Below are 14,612 nucleotides of genomic sequence, written 5' to 3' on the forward strand. Positions count from 1 at the left end.
CATAAAGAAAATATACAAAATGCAATCTCTGGTTAGCTTTCTGAGGCACTTAGGAAAATGGTATTTAAAATAAGTTCTGATTAGTTATAGTAGGACAAACATTTTGAAACTACCTCTTTTAGAGTATGAGGGAAATTATGTAGAATTCTTCAGTGACACTTAGGAAAGCAATAAAATATTTAGCAATCCACTTGTGTTGGGGTACCTACAGCATTCATATAATTTGCATCTCTTGCTGATAGTGGTCTATTCAGTTTAGGTATCTAGTTTAAGGATCAGAAGACAATTAACATTTAATTACAAGCTCACATGGCTTACCTGATATTGCTTCTATGCTATTAACTGCTTGTTTCAACTAAATGCTTTACATCATACTGCTAAATCAGAACAAATGTTGCTAAACAAGTAAAGTATGGCACAAGGGTGCTTTTAAAAAATTTGCAATATTTTTTCTTAACCTATGTAATTCTTTTCAGGGTTATAGAGGGAGCAATTTTTCTTAAAATGTAACAGTTCTATAAATGATATAAATATTTTTTGGACTGAGTCATTTTTAATAAACATAAAGAGAACTTTTATTAAGATATACTAAAACCATCTACCATATAGAGAAACTTATATCCAACACATTTAACTTTTTATTCTCATTTTTACATGCCAAGATCCACTTCAAAATTTTATTTTATAACTTTTCTTGCTTGTTCTAATATGTTTACAAACACTCTGAGGAATGAAAGAGGATATCAATATGTTTAAAATATACCAAAACTTCCCTAGCTTTGTCCCAAATGTTCAATCATCTGTATTTAAGTATTGTATGTTCATTAATGCCATTTCTTCCATTTTCCTGTGCAAGATTTATTGCAATAACCTAAGTCCCAGCTTGCTTTCATTGAATTTTTAATTTCAAAAGGAAGCAAGACACAGCTAATATGAAAATGGAAATGCCATCATATTAAGTTATTAATCTCTTAAAAAAGATGTATTCAAATTCTGTTCCTACTTATCTCTCAAGGTGACAGAAAAAGAGCTCATGCCGGTCTGTCCTGTATGTGAGAACTTTCCCACTGAGCACCATCATTATTGGGATGGGGCTTCCCAGGTGACTCAGTGGGGAAAGAATCCACCTGCAATGTAGGAGATTCAGGAGACATGGGTTCGTTCCCTAGGTTGGGAAGATCCCCTGGAGTAGGGCATGGCAACCCACTCCAACATTCTTGCCTACAGAATCCCATGGACAGTGGAGCCTGGTGGGTTGCAATGAGTCTGACATGACCAAAGAGACAGCATGCACACACATTATTGGGTTGATAATATCTTGAAAATCCAAGAAGTAAAAGATACCCTTTGAGTATGTGAATTTTTGTTATGAGATAAATTAGAGATAATTTTGGCTTAGCTAAAGAGATCTGGCCATAAGAGTGTTTCAGTTTGGTATACTGATAATTTTTCCCCTAGGTACTATAAAAATTTGAAGCAGCAAAAAGAAGCAGCTGCATTTCTGATCAATTCTTAGTAATTAATGTTTTACTGAAAAGTAAGTGGCCTGTTTTGATGCAACAACCTTAAACCCAAATGGAATTTACATCTGCTTCTTATCAAAATGAGAAAATGAGAATCATATAGATCTGAGCCATTCATTTATTTACTTAAAAATTATTGCGTATCTGCTATGTACTTGGCCTTGTTCTTGGTGATAAGCTATAAGTTAGAGAATGTTATAACTTTGCTTTGTAGTAGAGTAACCATTGTTACCTTTTCACTTTGCACCAGCCGGTACAGCTACTGAACACAAGGCTACTCTACCAAATGAAGTAGATTAATACTAGGTATTGGAGAATTTAGTAAAATGCCTACCAAATTCCATGGCTGTGAGTCCATTGCTACATTTCTGGTATAAGTTGGTTTTGTTGTCTGATGAGATATCATGGCAAATGGATGAGGTTTTCTGTAAGTCCACAGATGGTGTTGCTGGCAGAAGGATTGTGGATGGAGATTGCCTATTGACATCCCAGAATCTATGACCATCTCAGTAAAGCCAATTCTCTGTCCTTCCTGTATTAGAAAAGATCCAATACAATCAATTAGTCACCAGAGGTCTAGCTAGTTCCCATGGGGAATATCTCTTTTGTTCAAAGACTGAGTACTTAGCCCTGACTGTAGTCATATCAGTCTTGATGAATGAATGCCTATGTTCTGGAATGCACAAATAGCATCTATGCCACCACAATGTACTTCTTCCCCAAACTTTAGAAGTAGTTATGTTATGAAGTAGTACAGGGTGATTGGGAAAAAGGGATTAACATGCTTAAGATGGTTCATTTTGTCCATTTAATTTGAGATCGTCATACACATGCAATGATCAGAAATCAACTGAAAACTTACATGGGTTTCTCAGCAGGTCTCTGTGGTGTGCTCTGTACTTCCATTTACTCTTCTCCCTCCTTCTAGATGAATGCTAGACGTCTTCTCTCTGTACTCAGACTCCCAGTTTTATCTCTTAGACTGCTGGCATCTCCTCCTGGTTTCCCATTCCCTCTTCTGTAGTACAGAAATTCTTTCCAGTCAGTAACCTAGAATAATCATAGATATGGTATATATTTATAAAAACAGCCTTAATAGTCTTTTAATTGTATTGCCTAAGTTTTTGTGGGTTTTCCACTGAGATTTTTTTTTCTTTCTGGAAGTCATTAATTATTATTCTTGCTTCTTTGCACACTTGTTCATTTTTTATTGTATATGGTGTGACTCTGATTTCTGTCAGGTGAAACTTAATATAACTCCAGCCACTGTGGTGTTGGAGAAGACTCTTGAGAGTCCCTTGGACTGCAAGGAGATCCAACCAGTCCATTCTGAAGGAGATCAGCCCTGGGATTTCTTTGGAAGGAATGATGCTAAAGCTGAAACTCCGGTACTTTGGCCACCTCATGCGAAGAGTTGACTCCTTGGAAAAGACTCTGATGCTGGGAGGGATTGGGGGCAGGAGGAGAAGGGGACGACAGAGGATGAGATGGCTGGATGGCATCACTGACTTGATGGACGTGAGTCTGAGTGAACTCCGGGAGTTGGTGATGGACAGGGAGGCCTGGTGTGCTGCGATTCATGGGGTCACAAAGAGTCAGACACGACTGAGTGACTGAACTGAACTGAACTGATTGTGCCCCAGAAATTAATTGCCTATTGCTTTCTGGTGATTCTTTCTTTGGTCTTTGTAATTTCTTCTTATGAATAGACAAATCAGTACTTAAGCATAGAAAGGAAATCTTTATACAAAGCTCCAGAGCTCTTTTTACAAGACATGTAAAAGGTGCCTTTGACCTTCAACAAATTTAGAATGTTGTGGGAGAGAGTTAAGAGATCTAATTGAATAAATACAATAGATTTATTTCTTTCATTTTCCCCAAATATGCATTCCTGGACAGAGTAGCCTATATACCCAGAGGAATATGAGTGGATCATTCTAAATAAAGAGATGTCAACTGAGTGAATTTTTATTTCAAAATTTTAAATTAACTTTTTACAAGCATCAAAAGAAACTGGTGTTTTTAAATAGAGGATGGATTGATTGATTTACTTATCTGGCCATGCCCCACAGCTTTTGGGGATCTTAGTTCCCCAACCAGTTATGGAACCGAGGCCCCCTGCAATGGAAACACGGAGTCCTACAATGTACCACCAGGGAATTGCCTAAATAGAGAATTTTAAATAGGTACAGTAGATATGATTTAGTTAAGATAACAATAAGAAAATAATAGACACTGTCAAGAAAATCAGTTGGCGATGTTAGATGTGAAAAGTATTAGACACAATAGTCCATATGACATGAAAAACATAATAGATTCAACAAACAGAATGTGTGCTGTGTTGTGCTCAGTCAATACGTTGCATCTGACTCTTTGTGACCCAATGGACTGCAGCCTGCCAGGATCCTCTGTCCGTGGGATTTTCCAGTCAAGAATACTGGAGTGGGTTTCCAAGCCCTCTTTCAGTGGATCTTACAACCAAAGGATTGAACCCATGTCTCCTGAGCCTCTGGCATTGGCGAGCAGATTCTTGTACCACTGAGCCATCTGGAAAGCCCCCCAAAATGCAATGCTGCTAAGTCACTTCAGTCGTGTCCGACTCTGTGCGACCCCATAGATGGCAGCCCACCAGGCTCTGCCGTCGCTGGGATTCTCCAGGCAACAACACTGGAGTGGGTTTCCATTTCCTTCTCCACTGCATGAAAGTGAAAAGTAAAAGTGAAGTTGCTCAGTCATGTCTGACTCTTTGCGACCCCATGGACTGAAGCCTACCAGGCTCCTCCATCCATGGGATTTTCCAGGCAAGAGTACTGGAGTGGGGTGCCATTGCCTTCTACAGACAAAAAAGAAACAAGAAAGCTGGAAAGTCTAATTGGGCAATTCTCCTAGAAGAGAGCAGACAAGGATAAAGGAAATGTTAAAAAATATGGAACCTACATAAAGAAATATAGCATCCATATAATAGGGATCACAAAAAGGAAAAAATAGAAGATAATGTTTTATAATGAAAAGAAATTTCTCACAACTAAAAAAAAAAGTGAAAGGTCTCAGATTAAAAGAATCCACTGTGTACCAAAAGGAAATATTAAGAAAAGCTACATCTCAGTAAAGTAAAAATTAAGAATACTGAAAAATTCTAAAATTTTCATAGAAAAACAGATCACATTTAAAGGAAAAAAAGAAAAAGAAGATAACAATACTCTAAGAAAACAATATATTAATACCATTAAAGTATTAAAAAGAACTTTCAATCTAGAATTTATATGTAGCCAAATTGCCATTTGAAAGTGAGGGTACTGTAAAAACCTTGTTAAGCATACAAGGACTAAGAAGTTTTGCCTCACAAAAATCCACATTAAAACACTTTTAGAGGAAGTACTCAGGATAACTGGGCTTCCCAGGTGCTGCCAGTGGTAAACAACCCTTCTGCCAATGCAGGAGACATAAGACACATGGGTTTGATCCCTGAATTGGGAAAATGCCCTGGAGGATGGCATGGCCATCCACTCCAGTATTCTTGCCTGGAAAATTCCATAGACAGAGGAGCCTGGTGGGTTACAGTCCATGCGGTCGCAAATAGTCAGACATGACTGAGGTGATTTAGCAGGCACATACTCAAGATAAAGGAGAAAAAAGTCTCAGAGGTGCTCTAAGAAATTTGCTAATGAAAATGATTAAATACCTAGACAAAATTCATAATTAAAAAAATTAAGACCCAAAGAAGAGAAACAGTAAGCACTCATTTCACAAGCTAGCAAGATAATACTGAAAATCCTTCACGCTGGTCTCAACAGTAAGTGAACCAAGAACTTTGAGATGTACACGCTGGACTTAGAAAAGGCAGAGGAACCAGAGAACAGCCTTTTTTATGGTCCAACTCTCACATCCGTACATGACTATTGGAAAAGAACATGGCTTTGACTGTAGGGACCTTTGTATGCAAAGTGATGTCTCTGCTTTTTAATACACCATCTAGGTTTGTCATAGTTTTTCTTCCAAGGAGCAAGCGTCTTTTAATTTCATGTCTGCAATCACCATCTGCAGTGATTTTGGAGCCCAGGAAGAGATAATCTGTCCCCATCTAAAGCCAGCTTTTTCATACTCCTTTTTCACCCTCATCATGAGGTTCATTAGTTCCTTTTTGCTTTCTGCTATATAGGGTGGTTCAGTTCAGTTCAGTTCAGTCGCTCTGTTGTGTCCAACTCTTTGCAACCCCATGGACTGTAGCACGCCAAGCTTCCCTGTCCATCACCAAATCCTGGGGCTTGCTCAAGCTCATGTTCATTGAGTTGGTGATGCCATCCAAAATCTCATCCTCTGTCGTCTCCTTCTTGTCCTGCCTTCAATCTTGCCCAGCATCAGGGTTTTTCTAAGGAGTCAGCTCTTTGCATCAGGTGGCCAAAGTATTGAAGTTTCAGCTTCAACATCAGTTCTTCCAATGAATACTCAGGACTGATTTCCTTTACGATGGACTGGTTGGATCTCCATGCAGTTCAAGGACTCTCAAGAGTCTTCTCCAACACCACAGTTCAAAAGCATCAATTCTTTGACACTCAGCTTTCTTTATAGTCCAACTCTCACATCCATACATGACTACTGGAAAAACCATAGCCTTGATTAGACAGACCTTTGTTGGTAAAGTGATGTCTCTGCTTTTTAATATGTTGTCTAGGTTGGCACAACTTTCTTTCCAATGAATAAGCGTCTTTCAATTTCATGGCTGCAGTCATCATCTGCAGTGATTTTGGAGCCCCCCAAAATAAAGTCTGACACTGTTTCCACTGTTTCCCCATCTATTTGCCATGAAGTGATGGGACCAGATGCCATGATCTAAGTTTTCTGAATGCTGAGCTTTAAGCCAACTTTTTCACTTACCTCTTTTACTTTAATCAAGAGGCTCTTTAGTTCTTCTTCACTTTCTGCCATAAGGGTGGTGTCATCTGCATATATGAGGTTATTGATATTTCTCCCTGCAGTCTTGATTCCAGCTTGTGCTTCATCCAGCCTAGCATTTCTCATGATGTACTCTGAAGATTAAGTTAAATAAGCAGGGTGACAATATATAGCCTTGACGTACTCCTTTTCCTATTTGGAACCAGTCTGTTGTTCCATGTCCAGTTCTAACTGTTGCTTCCTGACCTGCATACAAATTTCTCAAGAGGCAGGTCAGGTGGTCTGGTATTCCCATCTCTTTCAGAATTGTCCACAGTTTATTGTGATCCACACAGTCAAAGGCTTTGGCATAGTCAATAAAGCAGAAATAGATGGTTTTCTGGAACTCTCTTGCTTTTTCAATGATCCGGTGGATGTTGGCAATTTGATCTCTGGTTCCTCCAAATCACAAATTGGATTTGTCAGCACTACACCTGGCCTTTTCTGCTACTATGAGTACTAAAGATCACCCTAGTGACTGAAACCAGCTATGTCACCATGACTTAATTGTTTTCTTTGGGGGAAGAGTGGGGCAGGGAAGGACAAGACAAAATCAGTAAATGATTTTACTATTGGCTATAAGAAATTCCTACAAATTCATTTATCAGAGATAGCATTCTGCTCATATAAGGAGATCATTTATTAAACAGTAGTTTACTTATCACTTCAGAACCTTCACCTCCCCGTATGCAACAATCCTAAACTGTTGTATCATAAATGTTGCCCAATCCTTATTATTCCCCTGCCTTCAAAGATCTGCCTAGACCTCAGAACTTCTAGATTTCCTCCTTTTGAGATATTGCCAAGACTCTGACTTTCTCACTACAGTGAGTTAAACTTCATTTGTCTTTATTTACACGGGGTCTGATGGTACTTTCAGGAATTCGATATTAGGCATTTCTTGCCAAAGCCCCAACCATGTTGTCTTATTACTTAAGCCTATGCATTTCCCTAATAAGAAAAGGAGAAAAGACCCCAGACAGATTCCATTTGTGTTGGTACTGGTAGTTATTTTCCTAAAGTGATAAGAAAATTTATTCTCTGTCTGACAAAGGGGGATATCTTCTTTAGAGGTGGGACAAGATGAGGAGCAGGTCTCTGAACTGGTTTGTGTCCACAGAGGAGACATAATGCTGAGGTTAGCTTAGTCCTTGGACTCTGGCAGCAGTCAGATTTAGTATACGGTTTTCGGTGGTGGGGGGGGTGCGGGGGGTTGTTAAAGATTTTTTTTTTTTGATGTGGACAATTTGTTTGACTCTTTATTGGATTTGTTACAGTACTGCTACTGTTTTATGTTGTTTTATTTTTTTGACTGTGCAGCATGTAGGATCTGAGCTCCCTGACTAGGAATCAAACCTATACCCTCTGCCTTGCAAGGGGAAGCCTTAACCACAGAACCGTGAGGGAAGTCCCCTAGAATACGGTTGTACGTGGATTGTCCCGTCTGCTCTAGTTAGGCGTTAATCTCAGATCACGGTCACATCAGGGCTTGCGATGGTGTGGGGAGTCAAGGGGGCAGAGAGTAAAGGGTAGTGTCGTCTCCCCTACATGCTTTGCACTGAGGCCCAGGCAGCAGTAAGGCCACTGCTCCAGGGAAGCTGATCAAAATGCAGTGACCAGAGGCCCATGCAGAGTTAACTGGTGTGAGACACTGTAGCAGTGTGGATGGACTCCAATAAGATGGCAGAGGACTCCTTCCCCTTTCTCGAATATAGTAGGAGCAGTATTTTTGCCAAAGGAAAGGAAGTAGAAATTTGGAATACAGTTGCTGCTGCTGCTGCTAAGTCACTTCAGTCGTGTCCGACTCTGTGCGACCCCATAGATGGCAGCCCACCAGGCTCCCTTGTCCCTGGGATTCTCCAGACAAGAACACTGGAGTGGGTTGCCATTTCCTTCTCCAATGCATGAAAGTGAAAAGTGAAAGTGAAGTCGCTCAGTTGTGCCCGACTCTTAGCGACCCCATGGACTGCAGCCCACCAGGCTCCTCCGTCCATGGGATTTTCCAGGCAAGAGTACTGGAATGGGGTGCCATTGCCTTCTCCTGGAATACAGTTACAGAGTGATAATTAGAGCATTTTGTTTGAAGTTTCCTGTTCCTTTTGTCTGGGAAAGAATAAACAAGGGCCTACTGCAATCCTTGCTCGTATCCTCTGTCTCCCTACAGGTCTGTAGTTGCCTGAAGGAGACATTGCCGTCTCTCCCAAGGTGGAAGACTGGGGAAGGAGGTAGGTGATCAGGATGTCAAAAGGCTGCTAGATCGTTCTAGAGTTGTAATTACTAATGAGAATTCATGAATCAACTCCTCAGCCAGGGGCCCATAGGCAACTTCTATTTTGATCAAACAATTATTTATCCTGACACGGGTGGAACATGTGGAGAACATTTCAGCAACAGAACTTATTTCTTTTTTTCATTTAAAAGCAAGATGATAAATTATCTCAGAGAATTGTTCTCATTTTCCTCTAAGAATATATATGTATATAAAAATAACATGTAAATAGAATACTATACAGTAGATTGAGTATTGGTACAACTCTGCCTAACTGGAAATGACATTGATTTTTAAAATCTATTGCTTAGGGAAGGTATAAATAATCTTTGCTGCCAAATTAATTATGTATTTTGTAATAATCCTTGTTTCAGTAGTCATCTTAAGTGTTGATTTCCTACATGGTGTGTTTTGTAACTAACGTTGGAAATGCAGGAGATCTCAGGAAAAGTTGTATTTCCCCCTATTTTTCAGTTACAAGGTTAACTATATATTTTTAAAAAGAAGGCTGCATGTGATACAGTGAGGAGGGTGTGAATCAAAGTCCCTGCCCTTTCTCACCAATAAATTATCATGACCTTGGGACAATCATTTAACCTCTGTGAACAACAATTCACATTTTTGCAAAACTTGGAAGTCTAATCTAGATCATTGGCGGGCAAACTGTTTCTATAAACAGTAATTAATACTTTAGGCTTTGCAGGGTATCTGGTCTCTACTGCAACGTTTAGCTCTGCTGTCATAGTGTGAAAAGCAATCACAGGCCAGCAGCGAGTCGGAGCTCTATGGAGGTGGCGGCGAGTATCGGGTGGTGGTTGCAGCAGCGACTCTTCTGAGCTGTTTCAAGCCGGTTCCAACTCCTTCCTCCCCCTTCCCTCCCCCTTTTTTGTTTTCCGTTCCCCTTCCCGCTCCCTTCCCCGTCCCCGACGACCGGATCCTGAGGAGGCAGCTGCTGTAGCAGCTGCTGAGTTCTCGGTGAAGGTTTTTCATTTCTCCCATCCTCTTCCCTCCCCACCCCATCCATTAATATTATTCTTTTGAAGATTCTTCGTTGTCAAGCCGCCAAAGTGGAGAGTGCGATCGCAGAAGAGGGTGCTTCTCGTTTCAGTGCTTCTTCGGGCGGAGGAGGAAGTAGGGGTGCACCTCAGCACTATCCCAAGACTTCGGGCAACAGCGAGTTCCTGGGGGAAAACCCCAGGGCAAAACGCTCAGAAATGGATTCCTGCACGAAGCACTAGACGAGATGACAACTCCTTAGCAAACAACTCCGCAAATGAAAAAGAAGGACATGATGCAATCCAGGAAAGTAAGAGGCATATTAAACAAGCTTACTCCTGAGAAGTTTGACAAGCTATGCCTTGAGCTCCTCAATGTGGGTGTAGAGTCTAAACTCATCCTTAAAGGGGTCATACTGCTGATTGGGGACAAAACCCTAGAAGAGCCAAAGTATAGCTCCCTGTATGCTCAGCTATGTCTGCGATTGGCAGAAGATGCACCAAACTTTGATGGCCCAGCAGCAGAGGGTCAACCAGGACAGAAGAAAAGCACAACATTCAGACGCCTCCTAATTTCCAAATTACAAGATGAATTTGAAAACCAAACCAGAAATGTTGATGTCTATGGTAAGGGTGAAAATCCCCTCCTCCCTGAGGAGGAGGAACAGAGAGCTATTGCCAAGATCAAGATGTTGGGGAACATCAAATTCATTGGAGAACTTGGAAAGCTTGATCTTATTCATGAATCTATCCTTCATAAGTGCATCAAAACACTTTTGGAAAAAAAGAAGAGAGTCCAACTCAAAGATATGGGAGAGGATTTGGAGTGCCTCTGTCAGATAATGAGGACAGTGGGGCTTAGATTAGACCATGAACAAGTCAAGTCCTTAATGGATCAGTACTTTGCCCGAATGTGCTCCTTGATGTTAAGTAAGGAATTGCCAGCGAGGATTCGTTTCCTGCTGCAGGATACCTTAGAGTTGCGAGAACACCATTGGGTTCCTCGCAAAGCTTTTCTTGACAATGGACCAAAGACGATCGATCAAATCCATCAAGATGCAGTAAAAGATCTAGGAGTGTTTATTCCTGCTCCTATGGCTCAAGGGATGAGAAGTGACTTCTTTCTGGAGGGACCGTTTATGCCACCCAGGATAAAAATGGATAGGGACCCACTTGGAGGACTTGCATGACAAACCTGGCATGTTTGGACAAATGCCAGGAAGCGGAACTGGTATTGGTCCAGGAGTTATCCAGGATAGATTTTCACCCACCATGGGGCTCCATCGTTCAAATCAGCTCTTCAATGGCCATGGGGACACATCATGCCTCCCACACAGTCGCAGTTTGGGGAGATGGGAGGCAAGTTTATGAAAAGCCAGGGGCTAAGCCAGCTCTACCATAACCAGAGTCAGGGACTCTTATCCCAGCTGCAAGGACAGTCGAAGGGTATGCCACCTCGGTTTTCTAAGAAAGGACAGCTTAATGCAGATGAGATTAGCTTGAGGCCTGCTCAGTCTTTCCTAATGAATAAAAATCAAGTGCCAAAGCTTCAGCCCCAAATAACTATGATTCCTCCTAGTGCACAACCACCACGCACTCAAACGCCACCTCTGGGACAGACACCTCAGCTTGGTCTCAAAACTAATCCACCACTTATCCAGGAAAAGCCTGCCAAGACCAGTGAAAAGCCACCACCATCAAAGGAAGAACTGCTTAAACTAACTGAAACTGTTGTAACTGAATACCTGAATAGTGGGAATGCAAATGAAGCTGTCAATGGTGTAAGAGAGTTGAGAGCTCCTAAACACTTCCTTCCTGAGATGTTAAGCAAAGTAATCATTCTGTCACTGGATAGAAGTGATAAAGATAAAGAAAAAGCAAGTTCTTTGATCAGTTTACTCAAACAGAAAGGGATAGCCACAAGTGACAACTTCATGCAGGCTTTCCTGAATGTATTGGACCAGTGCCCCAAACTGGAGGTTGACATCCCCTTGGTGAAATCATATTTAGCACAGTTTGCAGCTCGTGCTATCATTTCAGAGCTGGTGAGCATTTCCGAACTAGCTCAACCACTGGAAAGTGGCACCCATTTTCCTCTCTTCTTACTTTGTCTTCAGCAATTAGCTAAATTACAAGATAGAGAATGGTTAACAGAGCTTTGCCAACAGAGCAAGGTCAATATGCAGAAAATGCTCCAAGAAATTGATCAAAATAAGGACTGCATGCTGGAGATCTCGGAAGGAAAGGGACTGAGTTTCTTATTCCCACTTCTCAAACCGGAGAAGGAACTGTTAAAGCAAATAAAGTTGGATCCATCCCCTCAGACCATATATAAATGGATTAAGGATAACATCTCTCCCAAACTTCATGTAGATAAAGGATTTGTGAACATCTTAATGACCAGCTTCTTACAGTACATTTCTAGTGAAGTAAACCCACCCAGTGATGAAACAGATTCTTCCTCTGCTCCTTCCAAAGAGCAGTTAGAGCAGGAAAAACAACTGCTTATTTTCTTCAAGCCAGTACTGCAGAAATTCCTTCATGATCATGTTGATCTACAAGTCAGTGCCCTCTATGCCCTTTGGGTTCACTGCTACAACAGCAGCTTTCCAAAAGGCAGGTTACTCCGCTTTTTTGTTCACTTCTATGACATGGAAATTATTGAAGAAGAAGCTTTCTTGGCTTGGAAAGAAGATATAACCCAAGAGTTTCCAGGGAAAGGCAAGGCTTTGTTCCAGGTGAATCAGTGGCTAACCTGGCTAGAAACTGCTGAAGAAGAAGAATCAGAGGAAGAAGCCGACTAAAAGAACCAGCCAAAGCCTTAAATTGTGCAAAACATACTGTTGCTATGATGTAACTGCATTTGACCTAACCACTGCGAAAATTCATTCCGCTGTAATGTTTTCACAGTATTTAAAAACAGAAGCACGTCAGTTAGGATTTCCTTCTGCATAAGGTTTTTTTGTAGTGTAATGTCTAAATCATAGTCTACCATCAAATATTTTAGGAGTATCTTTAATGTTTAGATAGTATATTAGCAGCATGCAATAATTACATCATAAGTTCTCAAGCAGAGGCAGTCTATTGCAAGGACCTTCTTTGCTACCAGTTATCATAGGCTGTTTTAAGTTAGAAAACGGAATAGCAACACTGCATACTGTAGAAATGCACTTTGCTCAGTAAGACTTGAGTTGTTGCAATATTTGATTATCCATTTGGTTGTTACAGAAAAATTCTTAACTGTAATTGATGGTTGTTGCCGTAATAGTATATTGCCTGTATTTCTACCTCTAGTAATGGGCTTTATGTGCTAGATTTTAATATCCTTGAGCCTGGGCAAGTGCACAAGTCTTTTTAAAAGAAACATGGTTTACTTGCACAAAACTGATCAGTTTTGAGAGATCGTAAATGCCCTTGAAGTGGTCTTTGTGGGTGTGAAACAAATGGTGAGAATTTGAATTGGTCCCTCTTATTATAGTATTGAAATTAAGTCTCCTTAATTTATCAAGTCATGTTCATGCCCTTATTTTATATACTTGTATCTATCAATAAACATTGTGATACTTGAAAAAAAAAAAAAAGCAATCACAGACACATGTCTAAATGGGCATGGCTGGATTCCACTATTTATAGACATTGAAATTTGACTTTCATACAATTTTCATGTCATGAACTATTATTTTCTTTCATTTCTCCCCCAACCATTTAAAAATATGAAAAGTATTCCCAGTTCATTCTCATGAACTGTACATAAAACAGGGTATGGACTGGATTTAATTCAGAGGCCCTGATTTCCTAACCCTTGAACTAGATCTCTGCTGAGAACAAAATTCCCTTTGACTTTGGCTTTCTTGGGGCTGAAATGGCAAAGGTGCAGGTCAGTCTTGAGGTAAAGAAGTAAAATGAGAATCAAGATTTTAGAGAAGTTGCAGAAGATATTATAATGGAGTAATGTTTGGGGAATGGTGCAATAAGAAACTAGCTGAGGAAAGGGACAACTCAGGGAAAAGAGTAACTCCGAGTAGTAGAGTTGCCTAACTAATGGCCAGAATGTGTAAGTAAGATATCTCTGGCTTGAACTGAAACAGAAGTAAACCTGGAAAAGAAATAGAGATAGGTAGAGACGACAATAGATATGACATTATATGTTTTTTAATGCATGTTTGCATGTGTTAGCAATCATTAATACCCAGAACTATGCAGAAAACATTGTGAGTGAGTATGGAAAAAATCAGACATGACCAATATGTGCAAGAAAAGAGGAATAAGGATATGAACACAAGATGAATAAAAATCAAAACATTTTAAATGAGTTTATAAATGAGTTGTCTTCTCCTACAGCCATTTATTTATTTATTTTTTAATTTAAATTTATTTATTTTAATTGGAGGCTAATTACAATATTGTAGTGGTTTCGCCATACATCAACATGAATCTGCCACGGGTGTACACGTGTTCCCCATCCCAAACCCCCCTCTCACCTCCCTCCTCGTACCATCCCTCTGGGTCATCCCAGTGTACCAGCCCCAAGCATCCTGTATCCTGCATCGAACCTGGATTGGTGATTCATTTCTTATATGATACTATACATGTTTCAATGCCATTCTCCCAAATCATCCCACCCTCGCCCTTTCCCACCGAGTCCAAAAGACTGTTCTATACATCTGTGTCTCTTTTGCTGTCTCCCATACAGGGTTATCGTTACCATCTTTCTAAATTCCATATATATGCGTTAGTATACTGTATTGGTGTTTTTCTTTCTGGCTTACTTCACTCTGTATAATAGGCTCCAGTTTCATCCACCTCATTAGAACTGATTCAAATGTATTCTTTTTAATGGCTGAGTAATCCATTCTAAAGGAGATAAGCCCTGGGTGTTCTTTGGAAGGAATG

At 40.3% G+C, this 14,612-nt stretch overlaps 1 protein-coding gene across 1 annotated transcript; it reads left to right on the forward strand.

The window, feature by feature from the left end:
- Positions 1-5,415: 5,415 nt before the first annotated feature.
- On the forward strand, positions 5,416-13,300 carry LOC129657399 (eukaryotic translation initiation factor 4 gamma 2-like). The gene is given in 6 exon segments (XM_055587567.1): positions 5,416-5,446; positions 9,694-9,908; positions 9,910-10,022; positions 10,024-10,906; positions 10,908-11,028; positions 11,031-13,300. Coding segments are annotated over 6 exon segments (2,856 nt in total). The 3' UTR covers positions 12,524-13,300.
- Positions 13,301-14,612: the final 1,312 nt, after the last annotated feature.

Source organism: Bubalus kerabau, chromosome 7, assembly GCF_029407905.1.
Source record: "Bubalus kerabau isolate K-KA32 ecotype Philippines breed swamp buffalo chromosome 7, PCC_UOA_SB_1v2, whole genome shotgun sequence".
Taxonomy (NCBI): Eukaryota; Metazoa; Chordata; class Mammalia; order Artiodactyla; family Bovidae; genus Bubalus; species Bubalus kerabau.